At 43.0% G+C, this 24,180-nt stretch overlaps 2 protein-coding genes across 2 annotated transcripts; both read left to right on the top strand.

The window, feature by feature from the left end:
• Positions 1 to 1,333: 1,333 nt before the first annotated feature.
• On the top strand, positions 1,334 to 17,721 carry LOC103361653 (armadillo repeat protein deleted in velo-cardio-facial syndrome homolog). Its single transcript, XM_008287791.1, has 16 exons — positions 1,334 to 1,354; positions 5,027 to 5,203; positions 6,249 to 6,862; positions 8,934 to 9,412; positions 9,506 to 9,689; positions 9,771 to 9,888; positions 11,411 to 11,579; positions 12,531 to 12,548; positions 12,703 to 12,774; positions 13,742 to 13,869; positions 14,495 to 14,645; positions 14,733 to 14,925; positions 15,272 to 15,383; positions 15,801 to 15,888; positions 17,353 to 17,429; positions 17,629 to 17,721. Exons 1-16 carry the CDS (start codon positions 1,334 to 1,336, stop codon positions 17,719 to 17,721), a joined length of 2,694 nt encoding a protein of 897 aa, XP_008286013.1.
• A 2,245-nt stretch (positions 17,722 to 19,966) lies between these two features.
• On the top strand, positions 19,967 to 21,578 carry LOC103361652 (bone morphogenetic protein 10-like). Its single transcript, XM_008287790.1, has 2 exons — positions 19,967 to 20,306; positions 20,539 to 21,578. The coding sequence occupies exons 1-2, from the start codon at positions 19,967 to 19,969 to the stop codon at positions 21,576 to 21,578; spliced, it is 1,380 nt and encodes a 459-aa protein (XP_008286012.1).
• The last annotated feature ends 2,602 nt before the right edge of the window (positions 21,579 to 24,180 follow it).

Below are 24,180 nucleotides of genomic sequence, written 5' to 3'. Positions count from 1 at the left end.
GATGCAGAGGTGCTGGCTTCAACAAATGACAAACTGTAGATCATCAGAGGCTATGAATTATGAAAGAGGCGCAGCAGAGGCCAACGAGGATTTCTAAATGCTCCAAGATCAATGATATCGAGGGGTTCTCTTAAATCAATAAGAAAGACAGCTGATAGAGAGCCCTGGTTGGTAGATGATAGCAGATCATTTTTTTACTTGAATTACTGCTGTCTCAGTGCAAGTGGTCTGGCGGAAAATTGGAAGACATCCTGGAGAGTTTTTTTTTTTTAATTGGAAAAGTAAGTCAGACAGAGGATTTTATCACCATCTAGTATTGTTTTAGTCGAGTGGAGCCGCGGATTATGTCCTCAAATAAGCTGTGATGTTCACCAAAGGCATGTAAAAACAGTGGAGCATCTACCTGACCTGTTTGCAGGATATTGATCCCATTTTTTTACATGAATCTCTTTGTTTCAGTCTTATTTACTACTTGAACCAAATGGGAATAAATTGAGCAGGTGCAGCATGTGATAGATTTAAGAGGAGACTGCGATGGGGGCTGCAAAAAAAAAAAAAAAGGGGGGAGTATCATGTGTTCGGTTTGCTTTGCAGTGCAAATCTTTTTGGTGTTTCTCTGCTGCATGCAGTGTTCATGCACCTTTCCTCCCCTCCGTTCCCCATCCCTCGTTCCTTGCTATGCTGCACATGGGTGACATAGGACTGAACTAGTGCGGGCTGCTCTGTGCTCCAGCTGCATCTGCTTCTGAGCCCACAGGGAAATGGTGTGTGTGTGTGTGTGTGTGCACTTGTAAGTGTGTGTGCATGTGTGTGCCTGTGCACCAGCGCTGGCCAGAAAATATGGCAAGAGCACAGGGATTGCAGGGCTCTGCACTTACCTAAGCCATTCACAGGCTCAGCATCACACAGTTGATTCAGCACCTTGCTAATAGCGCACACATTAACTGCAGCACAGATCAGAGGAGGAGTGCAGTTATGACAGGGAGCCCGGCGTTTGTTCTCGCTCATTGTGTGTGTGTGTGTTTGTGTGTGTGTGGATGTATGTGAGAGAACGTCTGTGTTGAGCAAATGTGTGCACGGTGCGTCTAGTGTGTGTTTGTGAGAGAAAGAGAAATAGAGGCAGAGAGAGTGAGAGCGGGAGGGAGAGAGAGGGAGAGAAAGAGCGGACGTGTGTTAGTGGGAGCTGGGAGGAAGGATGGCTGCTCATGTTTGAACTGCCTCAAATGCTCAAAGGGAGAGTCAAGGCAAAAATTCAGCAGAGGCAGAGAAACAGACGTCTCACTGGGGGACGCATCTTGTTCATCATTTGTGGGGAAGCAGAAAAGATTTGGCAATGCCTGCTGAAGTGAAAGAGGTAAGTGTGTGGTGGAATGGCTCTATTTGCTCTGTACCCTCCCTCTTTTTTTTTTTTTTTTTTTGCCCATCAGTTTTTTTTTTTCTTCCTCTCCTTTCTGCAGAAAACTGTAGCAATCCACAGCTTTGCATTCTGCCTCTGTCATGATGAATGAAGGAGGCATCAATCGCTTCACCTCCTTTCCTCTCACTGCTGGTCGGTGCAGTCTCCTTGTGTGCATGGGGACATGATGCTAACATCTTCATCAAGTGTGTGCGTCCGTGTGTGTGTGTGTGTGTGTGTGCATGCACGCGCTCGACTGTGCATGTGTGCAAATTCCGAGGAAATATAAAGGGGATAAATGTGATTGCATTATGAGGAGAGGCTGCTCCTGTGGGGGGTAATGCTGCACACATCCTGATGTATCAGTGAGACATTAAATTTGACCATGCAGCATTTAACTGTTTGAGGATCAGAGTGTGATCTGGAGTGAAAGGTGGCTCCGAATGGAAAGTTTGACAGCGAATATCCTCTCTTCCTTCTGGGCTGTCATTTTGAATCAGCATTCCTTTCAAATACCAACAAGCGTGGTTGCATTAAGGTTAAACATGACGTGTTGCATAATGGACAATGGTGTTTGTGCGGGAAACTAGTCTTAAATAAGAATAGTCTTTTCATGCATCTGCCATTTCAGTTTGCAGCGCGGAGTGACAGATCCTGCACATTTGCACTCGCCAACATGAGCATCACTGATTCAACAGATAGTAGAGGGCAGATGAGTTGTGGCGAAGTTGTGACTAATGTCTTCTGACATCAGTGGGCTGATGTCATGTTTTATTATCCTGTGGAAACATTACTGTTTCATTCCTGACGTTTGATAAAGACAGGCTGCCTGCTCGGGCTAATTTATACCCCAGTTTGATCACTGCAAAACGACTTGATGCCCCATTGATGGGATTGCAATCGAGTGCCCATTTTTCAAATCATCTTTCTGGAATAGATTTGTGACAAGTTTGAGTCACGGCTTGTGGCCATCATGCCCTTGAGTTAGCCACCAAAATCTGGACTCACTCAGCATTAGATCAGACTCTGTGTCTCCCAAAATAATACCCTGGCTGCAGCTGGCCTCAATACTCAGAGTTGATGGGAACAAGATGCTAATCATGTCATTCTGTCTCCTGCACCACTGCACCTAACATCTATATGCTATACCTTGTGTTTTTTAGTTGTTTTTTTTTAAAAGCAAAGTCAGATTCAGAATCATCATCTTGACCTATTTGGCTCTGCGAGCACGCTTAGTTAGTGATGGTGCAGTGAGTTATTTAAATGAGCTTTGACTCACAGTGGCCTGGCCTTCCCTGGAGCTCGAATCAGACGCGGGACAGCACACAGGCCCCTGTCCAGCCTATTATCGTCCTCCAAATCCTTAATCAAGCTGTCTGTAGAGGACAGTAGAACCCCGTCTGTCTTTTGGCCAAGCATTCATTTAGTGCCGCCTAACAATATCCAATCAACTCCCCTCCCTCCTCCTCCTCCTCCCCGAGGCCTTCAAGCCAGGATCATCTCCCCGCTGCCAGTTTCTCCCGGGTGACCCTTTCATCTCCTCTTCCTTCTGACACATTTTGTACATGGATATGAGGAGCTCTTGTGTTTGGTGAGGTGTTTGAAAATCAAGCTCTCTCCCTCTCTCTCCCCCTTTCTCTCTCCCTCTCTCGCTCTCTCCACATCCAGTCAGCTGTTCACTGCAGCCTGATTTAATGCAGTGGAGTTTAGTTCTCGCCACTTGTTCGGTTTAATGCCGCAGCCTCAGAAAAGAAGAGAGTTTGGGGAGGTTTAACTGTTTAACTCGTCATTTCGCATATTGTGTCTGAGCTATTGAGTGATGCATTTTAAGAGGAGATTATATGCATATTCCTCCCAATGAGAATTGATTTAGACAGTGGATAAGCAGCACAAGAAGTGAAGTAACGCATAAATGATACAGTGGGCTGATTTCCCCTCGTAATTTAATTACGCTCTGATGTTTTCGATTGCTTGTTTGCATGATTTTTTTTTCTTCGTCCTACATATTAGGAGGCTTTCACTGCTGCACTCAGAAGGGCTCAGAAGACGGAAAGCGGCGTATCACATAATCAGTTATTTATTGTGATCAATAGAGCAGCGAATCAAATTTCGGGAGACTACACACTCAAGAGAAAGTTTGTAGGAAAGTCAGCATAAAAGGTGTTTACAGTCAAAAACTGCCTCCAGTTCTCTCTCAGACCGAGTCGCTGAATAATTAATCCACTCTGCTTAATGAAACCCATTTTGTCGAGGAGAAAAAAAGAGCACAAATTTAAGTTGTTAGGCTGAAATAAACACGAGTAAATTACAGAAATATCCACATGTTGTATCAGAGCAGCAGCTGGACTATTTACTCAGGAGTCAGCGGTGGTGGTAAATCAGGTCTCACAAAATAATCATTTAAATGACAGTGACTGGCTGACTCACATCCAATCCCAGTACAATGTGGATGTGTTTTGTCAATGGGCCATTTTTTTTAATTTATTTTTTTAAATAAATGGTTACATAACACAAAGAGGACAACAACATGGGTCTGTTGAAAAATCTGCAACTATAACCAACATTTTCAGCGCTGGTTTCATCAGACACAGATAGCCATACGGATATTTCATATTTAATATTTCCGTCAGTTGAAGTTGACCTACTAAACTGCAGCTGAGATGCCCGGCGCAGATGCTAAAAAAAATCACCCATCCTCTCGCGTTTGCAATCGCCGAAGACGACAAGGCCGAGCTATTTAAGCTCAAATCATGCAACAAAACACAATTTGTATCTTCGCATTTGACGTTTGAAAGCCTCATTGTGAGAGGCTGCGTCTGCTGCTGCTTTTGTAAAGAAAGACATTCTCTCGCTGAAATCATAACAAAAGTTCAAACAATTGTTGTGAAAGTTGTCTGATAACTTTATCAATCTGAAACAGGCCAGTAATTGCTCAATTTAAATAGGAATTGAGCCTGAAAGTAGAAGAATTGGCTATTAAGGCGAAAATAAATGAAAGCACACCCCAGTGCACATGTAAATAAGAAACCAATCATGCATCTATCAAAAGATTCTGATGTATCAGGAGCTGTTTCGACTTTTTTTTTGTCACAGCACCCTGAGAGAGAGAAGAAAACTGATATATATCGTGCGCCACCCTGTAGTCTGTACACAAAGACGCGACACCCCGCAGTCACTTATTCTGCCATCCTTTATTATATCTCTGCATTTCTTTTTTTGTGTGTGTTGTCTAAACACAACCGCTGTCAGAACCAGCCAGAGCCCTTTGTTTTCCTGTGGACACATCGCCCAATTAGATCACCTGAAAACTTCAAACGCAGAGAAAACGCAGCACATTTTCCACACACAAAGTTGGTCTTATTTAAAAAAAAGTGTTTGCCATTTGTCAGCATGAGTTCAACAGTTCATGTTTTGAGTGAAAACAAATCTGATATGATAATGGAACTGATGTGACTCCGCTCACAAGCCTGACATTAAGCGCAGCCTCCTCATCGTGTGCAGACGGGCCTAATGACACGGTGTTGCAATCACCACGCTGCCCACCCTTTAATCATCCCCATGATTGCGCATAATGTAAACATTTTGTACTTAATGCACATAAACGATGCTGATTTCTGTGTGTGCTTTAAGGAGCAGAGTTCAGAGGGGCCTCCTCCACTCACTTTGTCCCAGGAGGCCAAAGAGGCAACTCTGGATAACCCGTCCGCCAACGACGAGCTGGACACGCCCACCTCCATCGCCTCTGTGATGACCTCCACCAACGAGAGCTCCACAGAGACCGACACCCCACAGCAGACGGACACTGAGGTTCTTGGCTTTATGGTCACGCTCCATCACCACCTATTGACTTATTATAATTTCTATTGCTCTCATTGACTGGCGAGACCACTAGCTTACAAAGTGTGCTAAAAAAAAAAAGGTTCTGCAGGTTTTTTTCCCGCCTCAAAATCTATCATAAGGAATGATAAAGACATATTTGTCAGTGTATGAAGTTGGAATGTTTTTCATATGGCATGTTTCATGATATTCTAGGAATGAAAGAATAGGAGGAGTGAGGGGTTAGGGTAGGATCAAACCCATCAAATCTGAAGTAAAACAATCCTTCCAACAGTTTGAAACCATTTAAAGCTATCTTCCTCCATTATTTATCGTCTGCTTCCGAATTCCAAATGTGACTCCGGTGTCCTGAATTTTCAGAATAAAACATTCAAACTGTTTCTGTTACTGTGACAGACGCAGGGAGCCAAATTGCCCTGAGGCGCGACGATAATCTTAAATTTAACGCAATTAGATTCCGTTTCATTTAGTTGCCGCGTATTTGCATATTTTTGGGGCCCGAAGAAGAAACAAAAACAAGTTTTTCTTGACACTCTGCGACAAAAGAGTTCAATCAATTTACTACAGCAGACAATTAAATTTCCTGCAATTTACTCTACTTCTAAACAGTGGCTGGACCTCAAGTTGTTTCATCAGAGTCCAATCTAAACTCATTTTCAACTAAGGGGAATTCATTATTCTTTGGCAGGAAAGAAGAATTCATTATTTACTGGAGGCTCGCGAAGCCAGGGACGTGCTGAAATGATGATGATTGATCATCACAGTGAGAAATGGGATGGGCTGTACAGTTTAAGCGAAATGATAAACACACGCTGCAGGTAACAGGAACGTGTTTGGTCTGTTCCTAGTAAATTAAGGCCAAATACTTTCTGCTCTGACTGTAAACACGTCAATTTAGTGGCATTTAGCGGGAAGAGATGAAACCCGCAGACCTTTCAGACAAATGGGGGATTTAAAGACGGGTTCTGATTAGACTTGTGCAGAGATAATAGCTTGGGTGCATCAATCCTTGCAGGAGTCCAAGGCTGCGGAACAAGAAGGCGAACAGGCCCCGAGTGAGACCCAAGAATCCTCAGAGACGCAGCAGGAGAACTTCCCGACGTCACCTGATCTCGCATCCACTCCAGTGGCTCCAGAAAACCCTCCCGCTGAGCAGCCGGTCCCTGAGGCGAACATCGAACCCCCCGAGTCCGCGGCACCGACCACGACGACCAGCACCACGACTACGGCGCCCTCTCAGCAGCCTCAGTTGGTTCTGCAGCCCGGGGAGCCTCATGCGGCGAACCCAGACAGCCAGAGCAGAGTGTACACAATCCCCGACGCCTACAGAGGCATCGGGGGCGACCTGTGCGCCGGGTATGGAAGCCTGTCCCGCATCACCCTCCACGGCTACTGGCCCAACAAAAACTTCCAGCCCGGCGCCCACTACACCTTACCCTTCCTCAGGGACAGCTACGCCCCCGCAGGCCTCAGCAGCCAGACGGAGGAGGACGGCCTCAGCGAACGGGGAGAAAACCCCCTGGACGTGAAGACGGATCACTCAGCTGCCAGCTACCCGACACTGGGGGGAATCCACCAGTTTAGGCCAATTACCACCATGGAGCTCCTCAGGGAGCCCTCGAGAACCAGGTGAGGGGATGCTACATTAGATGAGATGATATTGATCCCACAGGGGGGACTGTGTAAATGGGTTTCGAGGACTCTTGCGGTTTTTCCGTGGTGCCTAGAGGTGGGGTCAAATACAGATCAGACCCTTGGTGGATATTTTGAAAGTGAGTAAGTGATATTTTTTTGCGTTCTGTACTTTTGCTGCATCTCCATGTGGAAATGTGGATGGAGGTTTGGGATGGAGTTTCATTTTTTGGGGGGAACTAGATTGGCGGTTAAATGATGAGTCTGGGTCACTGGAATATCAATACGGTCCCTGGTAATGAGTCACCTTTAACAGAGGTGCTGGGGAGGCCTTTGACATGAATAGTTGGGATAAATTCACAGTATAACAGCTTAGTTTTCATAAAATAATACAAGAAACACATTGCCACAGCATGCACTGAGATTGTACAGGAAGTGGAACATGCATATTTTACTGTCATGTTTATATCTGACAGACTAATTGCCTCCAGTAACAACATATTCCTTTCATGTGGTCTGACTGCATAGAAACAAAATCTATAAAAACCCCAAACTGCCAAAACATCTAATCACACTTACAAGTTTTCATTTAGCTCTTCTCTTTAAACACGGAGATAAAAGCAGAGATGTCGCAAATGTGACGCGGGGGGGAAAGTTTAAATGTCAAGAAAGTGTGAGAAGCGTGCAGCGTTAAGCAGCGAAGCAACAAAGCACAAATCAACACTTGGGCTAATTTTATCAAATGGAACCTGCCGCGACAACTCTGTCGCTACACAGACATCCAGAGTTTGCCTCCATCCAGCACCCTGTACGTCTGCCTGGGTAACAGACGGACAGATGGACGGCAGTTAAGTAGCAGCTGGTATCAATCAGGAAATGGCAGCCTGCTGCAAAGTTGATAAATACGGAGGATTCACCTCTTATTGCCTGACAAAGCCCCGGTAGAAGGACGGGATCTGTTCACGAGAGATACAACGCCGTTAAAGTCGCTGAGGCTCAGTTTATTGGACAGAACTTCCGCTGAACCTGTTTACTTCAATCTGTTGAACGCTTAAAGGAGCAGTTTTGAGAATATTCACGTTCTTGTGGAAGAATCAGACGAGGAGATTAATGTCACTCTCGCACTCACAGCCAGGAGAGGGTTAGCATCGCTTAGAATGGAGAGCAGATGTAGAGAGAAAACAGACAACCTGGCTTTGTTCAAAGGTGAGAAAATCCACCTCAAGTCTAGTCTTAATTCAGTTCACAGATTCTGGGGTTAATCTTCTCCTCTGACACTCAGCAGGAATGTGTATAAGTGTGTTGCTCAATACACAGGTAATACGCGGTAAAAATTAAAGTCTTTTAACACGTTTTAATTGCACTGCAAATTAACAATTTGCCATTATTTTAATTATTTGCTGTTGAAAAATAAATAAATAAATAAATCACAGATAATAACTCACAAAATCATTTTTAAAAAGCATCAATTTTCCATAAAAAAACAGACCAAAACTGTGAATAATATTCAAATTAAGGCTCTGTAGTTTTTACAAATGGTTATTCCTACTTTTACGATGTTGATTGTAAAATTACACTATTTTTACTGTATTTAAATTAGTCAAAAATATTATTATTTTACAGATATTTGACATTAAAAAAAAATGTTTATTAAGGCTTGAAAACAGTAAAAATATTTTTAAAAATTTGCTTCCATCTCCAGCCCCTGCATTGGGTGTTTTCATTTTATTTATTTTTTAAAGTCAACCTAAAATGACACTGTATGGTATGTAAATCAACTAAAGATATTATTATTTTACATATATAATTTACAATCTTATATTTCCTTTCTTTCTTTTTTTCCTTCTTTAAAAAAAAAATCATTTAAAATGTATTTTATTTTTATTTTTTATTTTTATTTTTACAATTTTCCACTATTTTTCATTTATTTTTATGGCACCTTGCTGCCAGACTTTTACAGTTTTTTCCCAGTATATAATCCACTTTTTGGAATTCACAGACCTATTTGATGTATCTATATGTCCTGATGCAAACATACATGTATGCGTGACTCTCTGTGTGTCTTCAGAAGTGGCTACGACGACGCCTTCATGGCCCAGCTGGAGGGGAACCTCAACCCTTTCTTCCAGGCCATGTGCCGAGCTCAGACGCTGCAGCTGCCCCACAAACGCAGCAGCATGGTCAGCCTGGACAGCATCCGAAGAGACCCGCGTTGGAGAGACCCCAACCTGCACGAGGTCATCTCGATGCTCAGCCACCCGATGGACCCGGTCAAGTCCAACGCAGCTGCCTACCTGCAGCACCTGTGCTACGAGAACGACCGAATCAAGCAGGAGGTCCGCCAGCTGAACGGGGTGCCTATCTTGGTGGAGTTACTGGACCACCCTAAACCTGAAGTCCATCGCAAGGCCTGTGGCGCGTTGCGTAACATCTCATATGGGAAAGACCACAATAACAAAATGGCCATCAAGAACTGTGACGGCATCCAAGCTTTAGTCAGACTACTGAGGAAGACCAGCAGCATGGAGGTCAAAGAGTTAGTCACAGGTATCGCTGAACTTTTTTAGCCTTTCAGCAACGACGTGCAACCTTTCAAGTTTGTTCTCCAGCTTCATGCTTAATCATACTGTCTCCCTGCAGGCACTCTGTGGAACCTCTCATCACATGAGCCACTAAAGATGACGGTCATCAACCAGGGACTTCAAACACTGACTGATGAAATCATCATCCCACACTCAGGCTGGAGGAGAGACTCGGCCGACCCCTCCAAACAGCAGAGCGCGGACTGGACCACGGTCTTCAAGAACACCTCTGGGTGTCTGAGGTAACCCCGGCTAAAGCTGTTGAACAGATGACAGCAGCTCACTTGTAATGCAGCCTTCGCTTAACGAAGTTATTTCTGCAGGAACGTCAGCTCGGACGGGGCGGAGGCCCGACAGAGATTGAGGGAGTGCGAGGGGCTGGTGGATGCGCTCCTGCACGCCCTTCAGTCAGCTGTTGTCAACAAGGACACGGACAATAAGGTCGCTGAGTCATCGCTTTCATTTCAATTTTGAGAATAAAAAATGACGCCCAGGAGGGTTTTTTTTTCCTCATGATTTTATCATTTATTAAAGCCACTATGTGTAGAATTTAGATCAGGGCATCTTTCAAACCGTAATCGCACAACTGGCAGCACTGTTATCTGGTGCCTCTGTTTAATTTGGAAGCGCTGCATGAATATTTTATAAGTAGTTTATGATTTGCTATAATGCATCTGTAAGCAGGCATTTAAAATCCCTCTCTGGTCTTTTATTAAACCCCCTAAAAATCTGTGAATTAAAGTTACATACTGTGTCTAGAATTAGCTTTCTCCTTCCTGCCTTAAAATGGCTTCGATTTAACTCTGCAGTGCTGCGTCATCTGCGGATCTCTCTGCTGCTCGAGCACACCAGCTCACCTGTGACTCTGCTCAAACAATTCAAAACTACTGATGGCAACTTCTAATACTGGCGTGATTCAGACATTTATGTTGGCAAAAGGAAACTGATCCTAAAGCAGAATAAAAACGCAGAAAGTTCAACACTGCAAGTTTGCAAGATTAGCATCTTAAGTTACATAGAAAAGGCCAAAAGCTTGAATCTATGTTTCTGAATCTGCTATGAGAGCACTACAATTTGCTCATGATGTGTCTTCCAACATCTTAAAAAACCACCATATTGATGTATAATATAAAGCTTATTTTATATTATTAAAAGTGTGATTTACTAAATTATCATTTGTTTGACAGGAGGAGTCTTATCGGCTTACACTTATATTCAACTCTATTTTCATTAAATGTTAAATATCTTGCTTGTAGATTATAAATACAAGGACTTCAGGTTTTTCCAAAATATTTTTTTGCTTGTAGGAGACCGTCTTAGGCTCTCAGTCTGTTCATTGGAGTCTATCAGCACGTATTGCTCAGTGCCACAGTTTCATTTCTGATGCTGCCTCTTTACTACTCACACTGGCTTTAAATCATCACTTGCATGTCTAGATGAAGAATAGCAATAGCCATTTATACATCCTTAAGAACCCCAAAAGCTCTCCGTTATATTTCGTCTTTAAACTTTAAACCTGTGTTTGCGTTCTATCTGAATGCAGCAGCTACTCCACACCAAAGAAAAGCAAAGTCTGTCTGGGTTAGTGAACGCATCAATTTCATTAAGACTCTTGTACATTTAGCAATTTAAAGCTACGCTGTAAGAGGGAGTTGTTTTCTTTATACGCACTACCAAGTGAGTTCTTATTCTGAAAATCCATTTCTAATTGACCACAATCCACCGAGACTTTTGGCAGCAAACAGCCCTGTTTATGATTACATCTGATTCAGACCTTTAATGCAAGTCATCAAAGCGCAAGTATGGATGCGGTTCTTTAAAGTCTGTGACATTACCACAGAATTCCAATTTTTTTTTTTCAAGAGAAATCAATATTTTTTTTTCCTCTCAAGAGCACAACTAGTCTGTATAATATAGCTCTGTGTGCAGCGTCTTCGACTCAACTCTTCTGTCTTCCATTCAGTCGGTGGAGAACTGCGTCTGCATCCTTCGAAACCTGTCCTACCACGTTCACAAGGAAATACCGGGAGCCGAGCGGTTTCAGGAGCCCCACGCCAATCACCTGATGAGGTCGGTGGGGCATCAGAAGAAGAAGAACGAGCCCGACTGTTTCACAGGGAAAAGACCCAAAGGTTGGTCGGCTGTTACTGTATTTATAGAATCTCATATAGAATTTGTGTGACGTCACTTTTCATTGCTCAGGTTGATTTATTTACCCGTGCAGCGTGGGGACACGTTTCTTGAGATTCATAATAAAACTTAAGATTTGCTCCATGCAAGATCTGAAAGGAACTTCAAGTTTCAAACGTCTAAAACAAATCCGCCTCTAATTATACAATCATTTTCCTGAAGGTTTTACAGTTTATGAATGGAAATCTACTCATAATGTTGTTTTTTTTCCTTCCTCTTCTTCTTCATTTTGCTCTACATACAGTTACTACAAGATGTATTTTCTTAAGTTACACTTCTTCTAGGATGCCAGTAAACCTGCTATTTTCTCTGTTTTTAAACTTTCATTTGCTGTTGGCATGTTCTGGCTTCCAGCATCACATTTCTTTCCACCCTTTCTTTTTTTTTTGTTGTTTTCAGAGCCTGAATATTTCATATCTCTGCACATGGAGGAGCTGCTGATAGATTTTGCTTTGCTGGAAGAATGCCACGTTCCCAAATTGAAAAAGCTTGCTTGTTACATTGTGTGATTATTTTTTATTTTATTTTTTTACACCACATAACAATCAGGACACGGTTTAAGGCCATAAAAAGCGGATAGAGATGCGTAACTCATATACGTAAATAACAATCTGAATTATAGCTGAAGTGCAGTAATTAATAGACTGCAGCAGTTTGTGCTGGAGGCAACAAGCTAATGGAGAAACATTAGAGTGATTTAAGGTTTTACGGCTTTCAGCGGCGCTAAAATCGACAAAAAATCCTCCCCGAGCCAAATATGAACCTGGTGCTGCGTCTCGCCACACGGAGGAGCTCTGTGTTTTCTGCTGCCGTGCCCTTTTTTGCAGCATTAATCTAATCTCTGACGCTGTTCTTTCTTTCCCCTTCTTCTCCCGTCAAATCACATTCATCAGAGGAGTGGTTCAATCAAGGTCAGTCCGCTCATTACTCCTGAATATTTCCACGGCAGTAATATCGTGATTCCACAGCACAATGAATTTGCTGACATTACCTGTCTGTGTACTTTGACGAAATGAACACTGGTGTTTGTGTTTGTGTGCATGTGTGTGTTTCTGTGGTGTACAGGTTGGAAAAATGGATTTATGGACAGAAAATACAGTACATTGGATTTGCCAAAACGTACAGAACTAATGAAAGGTATATCTTTTGAGAGAAAAAAAAAAAAAGAAAAACCCCGTAATATCAGCTTCACCCTGAAATATTGACTGCAGTATGACTCACTGTGACATTTGCAAATAGGTGGGCTTTTACATTAGGCTTTGCTAATAGATCATGAAGTGCTTCCATCATGTCCCATCATCAGTACCTGCTTCTCTGTGTTGTCTTATTTACTGTGTACGCATGACGCTGGCATGGCCTGTAGGGGAATTCATTTAAATGCAAAGCCACACATCTGCACCTGCACCGCTTGCCGAGAGTTTCATTATTAAAACAGAATGGCCCATCAACTGAGAGACTTTTTTAAACATTTCACCTGGCAGCATCTCGACGAGGAACATTTCCTCTGGCACTATAAGATGGGCACTGGCATTTACTCAAAACACTGGCTGACCTATATACGGTACCTGCCTTTATTTAGAGCTGCTAAACTATCATCACATTTGGTCGAGCCTAATGGGTGTTTTTGGCCATGGATGCAGCCTCTGTATATATATTTAAAAAAATAAAAAGAATGTCAGGCCTGGGTACTGTATATGTAGATCTGGCTGCCATTAGAACAGAGATCAGAGCTTAGCTTTTGCCCACACTGCAGCCATGAATGCAAATCAGGATGACAAGCACGTTACGGTTCAGGGTCAGCTTTATAATACTTGTCAGCCATCCAGCAGCCTTCAACTGGCGCCGTACAAAAAACTCTCTGCAAGAGTCTGCCGGAGTTGTAATTGTCTTTCATGCAGTTTAATTAAATTAATCAATGTATTTAGCTTCTAACCTACCAACCTTTTTGAACCAAACTGGCCTAGATAGAAGAAACTGCGGAATACATTTGCATTTATACAAAGCGGTTTGGTGGCTTAAAGCTAATGATTAACGACACTGACAGTAACGCAGCCAGATAAAGTTTGTAGGTGGTCATGTTTTCTCTGGCTTTTTCTGTTCAAAGGGTTGGAGCTGCTGTACCAGCCGGAGGTGGTGAGGCTTTACCTCTCCCTCCTCACATGCAGTCACAACCACAACACCCTGGAGGCAGCTGCAGGAGCGCTGCAGAACCTCGCTGCAGGACACTGGGCTGTGAGTACATGGACGGCTTCCAAGTCGTTTCTTACACTCGTGACTATTGGGGTTGTGGAGCGTGCATTAATCTTTAAATCTATGCTCGTGACACCTGCTTAGACACAGAGTAGGATGTTGCAGGGATGTGTTTCCGGATAATTGCTGTGTCTCTCTGCAGAGAGCTAAAATAGAGATGTAGGGAAAAATAATGTGGATTTTCAATGTATGGAGTGGGCTCACCCTCTGAATCAGCCTCCACAGTGCAGGGTCAAGCAGCTCTGCTCACCTCAAGCCCTTACTTGTGGGTTATACGCGCTCCGAGCTTTTTTCTTGGCTGGTTGGTTTTGTTTTTGAGGCGACATCATTAATCAACTTAATCCGAACGGACTCTCTAGACGGACGTTGTCATCAGCCCACATGATCAAAAATAACTTCTGCTGCTACGTCGCCCCGAGTGGGTCCATAGGTCCTCCGAATAATGGGCCAAAATATACTGCGCCATCCACGAATGTCACTATCGCTCAAGATCAAGTTTGTACCCAGTTTAAAGGACTGATGAAATCTTTCAATTTTGAGTCACAGGGAAGCAGCACATAACTGACTTGTGGTACAATTTGTAATTTACTGTGTTTTTTGCTCATAGTGGTCCAGCTACATTCGGGCGACGGTGAGAAAAGAGAAAGGGCTTCCCATTCTGGTGGAGCTGCTGCGCTCAGATGTGGACAAAGTTGTGCGAGCCGTGGCTATCGCTCTTCGCAACCTGGCCATGGACAGAAGGAACAAAGACCTAATAGGTCCACGCTTGTAACTCTCCCCAACCTGCACACAGCTCCAAAGCAGCACCTCGCTCTAACCTTTTGCTGTGGTGTCCGTTATTACAGGGAACTATGCTCTGAGGGACCTCGTCGGTAATCTTCCTTGCGGGCAGCAGCACCCGGCGAAGAATCTTGAGGGAGACACCGTGGTGTCTATTCTGAACACGATTCATGAGATCATCACGGATAACCCGGAGAACGCCCGAGTGCTGATTCAGGGTCACGCCGTGCAGAAACTGGTGGCCATAAATAAGTCAAGGTACGTGAATGTCACGCCTCTGCTCAAATGTCAAAAAAATCTACTGCACTCCAAAAGAAACGTACCTAAAAGCTGCTACTGATCAAATAGTAATGGTGCGCCTGTGAGACTTTTTTCAAAACTGACGGATGAAAGATAGAAGAAACTGCATCGGCATTAAAGCATTATTTTCTGCAGTTAACCTACTTAATATCTGATTATACTGCTGTCAGCCTCGATGCATTATCTCATGATATTATGAGCATCACATCCCGGGGCACTCAGAATTGGATTTTAATCATTTAGACAGTAGTGTCTTGGAGCTATCCCCTGCTGTTTACCACAATGTGCGATGATTTGTTGTCAGCCAATCAGCACGGGAGACCAAGGCGGCTTCCCACGTGCTTCAGACAATATGGGCCTACAAGGACCTGAGAAACACTCTGACCAAGGCAGGCTGGAACAAGAGCCACTTTAAGGTATTTACCTCTGAAACAACATAGATGGTGTCAGCCACATTTCAGCCCTAACAGAATTCTGAATGAGGCATGACCGTACAAACCCGTTCACACCTGGTGGTGCGTGTCGAGCTGTCAAACACGGATGAGGGGGAAAAAACAAAAATCTGTGCTTTGTCAGGAGAAGAGGGAGGTGATATTTGGGGCTTGATATGAAAGCAGGAAATCATGTGTGCAGTAGGCATCAGGCCAGTAAGCAGCAGGACACGAGATGCGCTTTATGTAAGGTGTCATATGGATCAATAACTTTAAGCTCATAGTCTGATGTTGCAACCAAAACACGATGTTACTGCCCCTTTATAAAATTACAGCATCATCCATCCATCCATCATCCAGTAACAGCATGTTTTTTTTCCTCCTTCTTCTTGTCTTTCAAAGCCCACGACTACCGGAGTGACTAAAAAATCCAAGAGTGGAAAGCAAGGCAGCGATGACATCACCTTGCCTCTCATGGACAAAAACCAAGGTCAGAAAATCACAGCATGCATTCCTTCAGAGAAATATTATTAAACCATCATCTCAATGAGGAAAGTGTCCTCTGGCTCAGGGAACAAAAAAACGCTTTTAAACATCCTGAGGTTCTTGTCATGTCAGGGACAAAGAAATGGGCATTTTTCAGTCCCAGAACATATTCTTCTGAAACATACCCTTAAACCAATGATGTGCTGCCAAGGTTATCAGCGCACCGACTTGCCTTATTAGCCTGAGCAGTCTCTCCCAGAGGCAGGGCAGGCTCACGCATCACCAGTCACATTTCATTTTCAGCGTTTTTTTTTTTTTCCAAAAGGGCAGCCACTTTCCCACGTCGAGAGCGACCTCTAGCTTCGCACCGAAACAGGGACTTTCTCTTAAGGCTGCCTTGTGAATCATGAACACGACGCTGTTTCTCTCTTGCTGGTGTTTCGGTCTAAATGAATATATGTGCACTTTTGAAAATTTGTGTCACTTAACAGGGCGAGAGGGAAACAGTCCTTAAAAAACTCATCATACAACTAAAAAAAAATCAGTTGAATGTAAATAAATGAATATTCAATTCAACGTGTTCAATAAATTTCATTATAAGTTTATTCTTGAAGCCAGAAAACTTGACTAAACTAAAAACATTGTAAGGTTTTGACCGTAATATTTAGATTAGTCTGGTAAGTTTGTAATATTATTATTATTTATCTCAAATGCATAACACAGTGGTTCAAGTTCTGTTTTTTAAAATCCATCCATTCATTCCAGCTGACTCAGGGTGAAGGCAGGTTCACCTGGACAGGTCACCAGTCTATCACAGGGCTACACTTAGAGACAGACAACCAAGCACCCTCACATTCACACCTACGGACAATTTAGAATCACCAATTAACCTCATCATGTTTGTGGACCTTGTGGGAGGAAGCCAGAGAACACGCAGAAAGATCCCGGGTGTCCTCACCGGGACACGAACCGGCGACCTTCTTGCTGCGAGGCAGCGGTGCTAACCATCTAGCCACCTTGCAGCCCTGTTTTTTAAACTGTGCTATATAAACAAGGATGACTTGACTAATTGCTAAAGAGCCAAATCAAGCTTATAGGTCAAACTATGCATTTGAGCAACAAAGCCAGTAAAGTTAGAGAAGTGTTCACTATTGTCAAACTAATCTGAAACTGAATAACATTATTAGTGGATTCTAAATGTGCAGATGTGTGTCGGGGAACATTTACAGATAAAGCTCCTGAGAAACTTCCACAGCCACCAGAGGGGAAAAAAAAAAGTAGTGTTCCTGCATGTTGAATATTTTCTGCTGAAATTCGTCTGAAATTATAGATGCAACTATGTGACTTTGCATTGCTTGGTGAGAATGAAAAATAACGATGATTAGTTTTTACTATAAACTGTTCTGTTTACTATCCAAATGTAGATTTTTGCCATACTGTTTACTGCTAACATACTTTTCCTTTGCAGACGTATACGCCAGCTTAGAGCCAAATGACAGAGTTGGAGATGGAAAGGGGCCTGTTGTGGAAAGAGACAGTCTTCAGGTAATCTGCCTTTTTATTGTACCTAAACGACAGAATCTTATCTCAGTTGTTTTGCACGCACAACGGACTTCATTACCTGCTAGTACCAGTAGTGCTGTCGCTGTTACGTAGGATTGGCACATGGGAGTTTTATAACAGGACTTTGTTTTGAAGGATTTTTCTTTCTTGTGACTTGTGTTCCCAATGCAAATCGACCCAGGCGATAAGTGAGCGAAAACACTTCATCAGAGCTGGCAGGCCTGCAGTGGGCCTCATGGATAACAAACCTCCACCGCTGGACTCCTGGGTGTAAACACAACAACACGTCCAGTCAAGCCGCTTAAATCCTGTAGAGACACTTTCCACCGGTGAAATACGGATTCGTGCCATCTGATCATTCTTGTACAGACAAACGCGTTCAGTTAAAAATGATTCCTTTGTTTACAGGAGATAATGTGCCAAACATTTACACGTACCTATTACAGAGGTTATTTGGCAATAGATTTTAAGGATTTATTCCTTTTAGGATGATTACACTGTACGTCTCAAGTTTATGATGGATTATGTATGAACTAGCCCAAATATGCAAACTGTGGTGAATCATGACTCCAAAGAATATATAACATGTACAATTTAAATTTTACTGCTTATCTACGGTATACTTCTAGTTTGTCGAGCTATTTAAGGCCTAAAATGACATGTGGATTAGTTTTTCCATTGGTTCGGGGCTTTAGATAGACCCTAAATTAATTTCGGTTTAATACTTTTCTTCTATGTTAGAGACATTTAGGATTAGGGCTATCATCGGCCTAACCACCCTAATTATTTGGAGTTTCAGTTCATTCTTGCTAAATCAGAGTAGACTGTGGGTTCATTAGCAAATCTCTATATAAGTCTTTATTCCATTTGTTTCGAGGTAGGCAAAATGGGATTGTAAATGTGTAACAAAGGACTGTTAATATTCTAAATGAAGGCATTTATATTGTAATGTTTATTGTAATACCCATGTTATTAATTAAAAGTTATTTATGTGTATTAGCTAATACGAGTAAGTGATCCTACATTCAGTACAACTCTGCTTTGCAGTGGTCCTTTTTGCATTGCGATGTTGAATGACAATGAAAATAAATGATGTGCATAATTTCTCATTTTTTTGGGGGTCGTATTCTCTGTTTGTGTTACAGACTAAAATTAATATCCTGTTCTGTTAATTACCGCGCACCTGTGAGCTTTAACAGTAGCCACGGGCAGAAAAAAAATCCTCACTCTTATGTATCTGAGGCAGGCTTTAGTTACTAGAATAAAAAAACTGAGTTCAGCTGAATGGTCTTTGCAGGCAGTGATTTGTGGATGCTCCTTTTCCAAATGTCCCTACATCATTGTCATCCATAAAATATTAAGGAGCCCCTCCAGTACTAATGAAGTTTTCTACCTTGTCCATATGGTGTATTTTATATTCTAGAAGATGCATCACGAGCAAAATAAGCAATCAGTGCCAGTTTCCACTTTAAAAATGCAGTCTACAGATGACACACAGATTGAGACTTCCAGAGTTAAAAATGTCACAAACTAAAGGAACCAAACCTGACAACTTGCACAGTGAAGAGAAGTTGTAGGTGAGCTGGTGTGCTCAAGCTGCAGCGATTAAAGGGCGGGTGGTGAAAGAAGTTTGGACTAAAGGTACATTTAAGCCATTTCAAGGCTGGTAAAAAGTCTAAATGTGTAGTTTTTGAACACGGAAATAAGTTTTTTTGGGGTTTAATCAATGACGGAAAGGACACTTTGAGCATTTGTATTTTGGATGTGATCTCAGTTGAGGCTAAACTCCAAAATTATTCGCTCTGTGATGTACAAATTGAAACCACATAAGATCAAATTGGCTGCTTTACCACTTGATGCACATGTTTCATCTAATCCAGAAGTACAGAGAGTGTTCTACAGTGGCCTCTTGTGGAGATTGCAAAACATAAATGAATAATGCGATTAACTGATAATTGATTTGCTGCATTTGACAGAAAAGTCATAAAATCATTTCATACGTCTGACTTGGCTCATGTGTTGTGGAAGTGCAATCATTCTTGTATCTCTACATTCTTTTCTGTTTTTAAAATGATTTATAAAGGCTCTGTCCTTTAATTTCGGTGTGGTGCGGGCCACAGCGGTTCTTGAATCAAGTTCTGTGTTGATCTAAAGTCACTGTAATGTCAGCGTTTCGTCAAACAAACGGCATACATCAAGATGAGGCTCTATCAGCGGACTTTATGGAAACTCATAAGTTCCTGCAGTGGAGAGAGAGAGGAGGGCAGAGCAGGGCCTTAGTGACATCTCCAAACATGTCAGCACAGCACATTGGACAGCACAGCCCTGCCCTCAGAACCAAACCACAAGATCAACAAGGGCAAAGCTGTTTTCTCTTTGCCCCTAACCTGTTGTCCTTTAAAACGAAGGAGAGTCCTCCCGAGAAAGGTTGAACTGCCCTCAGGTTTCTTCTCCGAGGGATCCACATCTTCTCATCTGATGCTCAGTCTTTTGGATTTAAACCTTTCCTGCATTCAGCCATGACCGCTTCAGTTTTCTCCAACCTCGGCTTCGTCCACTCTCTGAACGTCCTGCTCCTGGTGTTGACTGGTTTGAGCCGGGGCAGTCCCATCAAGCCCAGCGAGAGCCGCGGCAGGGCCTCGGTTAGTATCGATGTGGACGACAATCAGCTAGTGGATGCGCAGGACTTTCTGAGCCAGTTTCTGTCCACGCTGAACCTCACGATGCTCAGGCCCCAGACCAGGCCCCTCGCTGCCCATAAAGAGCCACCACAGTACATGCTGGAGCTGTACAACCGATTCGTCAACGACCGCACTGCTGTGCCGTCAGCCAACATTGTGCGCAGCTACAAGAACGAAGGTACAAACTAATTATTGCTTCAAGTTTTTTGACAGCTTTATGTATTCACTTTTATGTCTTTTTGTCTTGTTTGTATAACTGGACAACCTTGATTTATGTAAGTCAAAGCGATGCAATGTGAGAGATGCTTATGATTGAATGAAACTTTTATTATAATGCTGATATGTTTAAAAGTAAATTCAGTTTTCATCCAAAAGACACTGAAACGTCCTTTTTGCTGTCTTCATTTCAGATTCTTCCCCCTACAGTATAGGGAACAGGGGTGTAAGGATACATCCCCTCCTGTTCAATATCTCCTTGCCCCACCACGAGCACATCACAATAGCAGAGCTTCGACTTTTTACTCTGGTTCGGAGAGCCCAGAGACCATATCCTGGCATTGATTGCAAGGTGACAATCTATAAAGTGCACGAGGGTGTCGTCTGGACAAAAGAGGTGGGGAAAGAAGGGAGAAGGAGGGATAAAGAGGAGGTGGTGGAGATGAAGGATTTGGAGGAACTGGTGACAAAGCATATCCGTGCCAAAGATAATAGCTGGGTGTTGTTTGACCTGACTCATGTGGTCGCGCTCTGGCGGAAGTCGGGGTGTGCGACTCACAGACTGGAGGTTCACGTTGCGAGTGTGGGGTCACGGGAGGATGAAGGTGCCGCGGAGGAGGGACCGGTGGAGATTGACTTTGACAGGAGCCTGGACGGGAAACACAACGCGGTGATGATTGTGTTCTCAGATGATCAGAGCAGAGATTACAAACAGGACAAACAAGAGCTCAACACGATGATCAGACATGAGAATGACCTTCCTGAAAACGTGGGCAGGAGCCAGCAGCCGCTCTGGGATCACGTTAATCACAACACCGGCCATGTTAACCAGGACGAGCCGGACAAACAGTCTCTCATGCAGCTGCAGTCCAACCTTATCTATAACACACCTCCTCGAATCCGTCGCAATGTTAAGAGCGAGTCATGCAAGAGGACGCCTCTCTTTGTGGATTTTAAAGACATCGGCTGGGATACGTGGATCATCCAGCCTCTGGGCTACGAAGCGTACGAGTGCAACGGCGTTTGCAACCCGCCCATGACCGCTGAGGTCTCGCCTACCAAACACGCCATCGTGCAGACACTGCTGAGCGTTAAGAGTCCTGAGAGAGCATCGCGTGCCTGCTGTGTTCCCACTAAGCTGGAGCCCATCTCGCTCCTTTATCACGATAACGGGGTGATCACGTTCAACCACAAGTACGAGGGGATGGTGGTGGCAGAGTGCGGCTGCAGATAGTCCAACACTCAGAGGCAGAGACTGTGCACTGGCGGATGTAGAGAAATCATCTTTGAAACATCTATCTATCAATCTATCAATCTATCAATCTATCAATCTATCTATCTATCTATCTATCTATCTGCTGCTCTTCTACAGTGGTGTGTGAAAACACAAGTCTGGACTTAGCTGTAAACTAGAGATGTACACATGATGTAAATTTGCAATTGTATAAAGGCAAATCAATTATTATTATTATTATATTAATGTAGAATATAAACCCTTTAAAGCAACGCCGCAATGCTTTCTGAACAGTGTGTCATGTTTTATTAGAATCATGTGCTATTTTTTGTATTTTAGGGTGTTCAATAGGTTCTACAGTTCTTTGTTAATAGCGACACAACGCCATATGCATCTGGCACAGCAATGGACAAAATTAAAAGAAGACAGAGAGCAAATATCTTAATTCCTTGGTGCAAGTTTCTGCCATTAGAGATCAGTCAAATGGTTCAATACCAGCTACAACAGCAACCTTCTAAATAATTTGGAAATACTCATATGAGGTCTGTGTAAATACAAAAGATGCACCCGTCCCTCAGATTTTCAGTCTGGTGAAGTTTGTTTTTGTGTGCACTAAATGGCTCTTGCCTATCCCAACTAGATAATTATCTTCAGGATAACCAGCGTTTTTAGACAGCTACATTAAAATAATATGCACTTCTGACGGAATACTGTTTGCTTTTCCTAAATATGAAAAGCCTTGTTTGTTATTGAATAACAGTCTTGCCAGAATGCTTTATAAGGAGATATACATGCTGCAAATTTGTAAATGGGATAATTCGTTTCTGTGCCCTGTGGCATCTTGGAGCCACTGAGAGGATTTAAAGACTGTGACATTTTTTTTCTGCTATTTGCCTGCCAAACTTGCAGAAAATGTATTTTCGATGGCTTTTGACCAGGAGAGGATTTTCACGGTGTGTTGGAGCTCCTAAGGGCTTCTGCGAAATCTAATTTCTCTTACCCAACGTTTGCTGTCAACTGCTGTGAAATCTTTCTTTATACCAGCCATTCATATTGCTGCTTTCTGTTCTCACAATGACGCGCATGTTACCGGGGCGGTAAAAATAAAAAACATCGGAAAACAAAATTGCGCTCGCTGAGCAATTTCTGGACTCCTGTGCAACCCTGGTTCACTGTCAGGTAATCACAGCACTCGCCATCTAACAAGCTTAATCCCTCCATCCCTCTGGCGTCACATGCCTGGCGGGCCTCTCGCTGCCCGCTTCCATGCCACCGGTGATAAAGAGGTGTCAGAGCCTGGAGTCTTGTAGACCATCACTCAGGATGAGACGCCACTCCAAGTGGCAGCATTTGTGGGAAGGTGGTGTCAGATTCCTGCTCTCCAGCGCCAACATGCTCTATTGACAATCCTGCCATCGGGTCGCTCGCTGCCCTCTGAACCCTCCCACTTCCCTTTTGTGACACTGGCATGCGTTACGCCCTTATCACGGCCACGGCAACAGTACAAATGGAAAAAAATACACGTCACATCAGCACCTTGCTTCTGCTGTTAACAGTCGGAAGTAGATAGCAATAATGGCATAACGCTGTGGAACTTTCTAACTTAATAGGACCCTCACTCGGCGCAGATTTACACGGGACAAGTGTGCACCTCGGGCTGAGATATCGACAGGCAGCGAACAACACATTGTGTCTCTAAAACTGGATTTAAAGTTTTTAAATACGTGGGAAATACTTCTAAAAATAGCAACATCACTTTTGAGAAACTGCCGTCTTTGCTTACTATCGCTTGCTGTTGTAGTTTAAAGCCTGTTTCATTTGTAATTCCTTGACTCATAATTTAGTTTATTTATTCAAACTATTTATCTACTTTTTCTAGATTTATAAGACACCAAAATGGGCATTTGATTTACTTCATCATCATTAAGAAACACTGAGAATTTGACACTTTGAACCACAAACGTCTTTTCTGTGAATATAGTTTGGAGCTGTGCTGTAAGATACACTATGCTAATTAAAGTCATAAAGTTAAGCTTGTTAACTGCCGTAGCTGGAAAACTACTAGGAGGAAATGTTCAGATATTCTTCTGGTGCTGCGGTGCAACCCGAAGGTGATCCTTTGTGTGGCATCAGAAACACTGATCGCTCCGAGGATAACACAGAGACTATTCATTGCTCTCGGCCGCATGAAAGCAAAAGAGGAATTTACCGAAAGACTTATCTGATCCCCTTCACCTCCAAACAATCAGATTTGCTCTGAGGATTTTAGTAAAACTGGTGCCTCTTCATTGGCTTTCTGAAAGAAGTCCAAATCATTTCAAATGATCTCGCCCTCTTCAACAGGGAGCTCTCAGAGGACTGACTTGCAGTAGCTGCTTCTAAGAGGGTATTTTACCCTTGAATTCATCTAATTTACTTTCATTTTGTTTGCTTGAACCCTCTCCACTAAGTGTGTTAGTGGGTTAATTGTGCATTGCATCATGGCTATTAGACTGGGCTTATTAAAAAAGTGAAGGTTAAGAATACACTTAACATATGAATGATAACAAAGCTTCAATAAAATGCGTATGGAAAACCTCCACAAGTGTTGCTTCTCCATAAA

This window comes from Stegastes partitus, unplaced genomic scaffold, assembly GCF_000690725.1.
Source record: "Stegastes partitus isolate 25-593 unplaced genomic scaffold, Stegastes_partitus-1.0.2 Scaffold521, whole genome shotgun sequence".
NCBI classification, from domain to species: domain Eukaryota; kingdom Metazoa; phylum Chordata; class Actinopteri; family Pomacentridae; genus Stegastes; species Stegastes partitus.
The sequence above is the reverse complement of the archived record's forward strand: the minus strand, read 5'-3'. Positions and strand labels throughout refer to the sequence as shown.

Excerpts from the sequence above, each read along its gene's own strand:
- LOC103361652 (XM_008287790.1), top strand. The coding sequence starts at position 19,967 with ATGACCGCTTCAGTTTTCTCCAACCTCGGCTTCGTCCACTCTCTGAAC. Across the intron at positions 20,307-20,538 it reads GCGCAGCTACAAGAACGAAG|ATTCTTCCCCCTACAGTATA; the intron begins GTACAAACTAAT and ends TCTTCATTTCAG.
- LOC103361653 (XM_008287791.1), top strand. The coding sequence starts at position 1,334 with ATGCCTGCTGAAGTGAAAGAG. Across the intron at positions 1,355-5,026 it reads TGCCTGCTGAAGTGAAAGAG|GAGCAGAGTTCAGAGGGGCC; the intron begins GTAAGTGTGTGG and ends GTGTGCTTTAAG. Across the intron at positions 6,863-8,933 it reads AGGGAGCCCTCGAGAACCAG|AAGTGGCTACGACGACGCCT; the intron begins GTGAGGGGATGC and ends GTGTGTCTTCAG.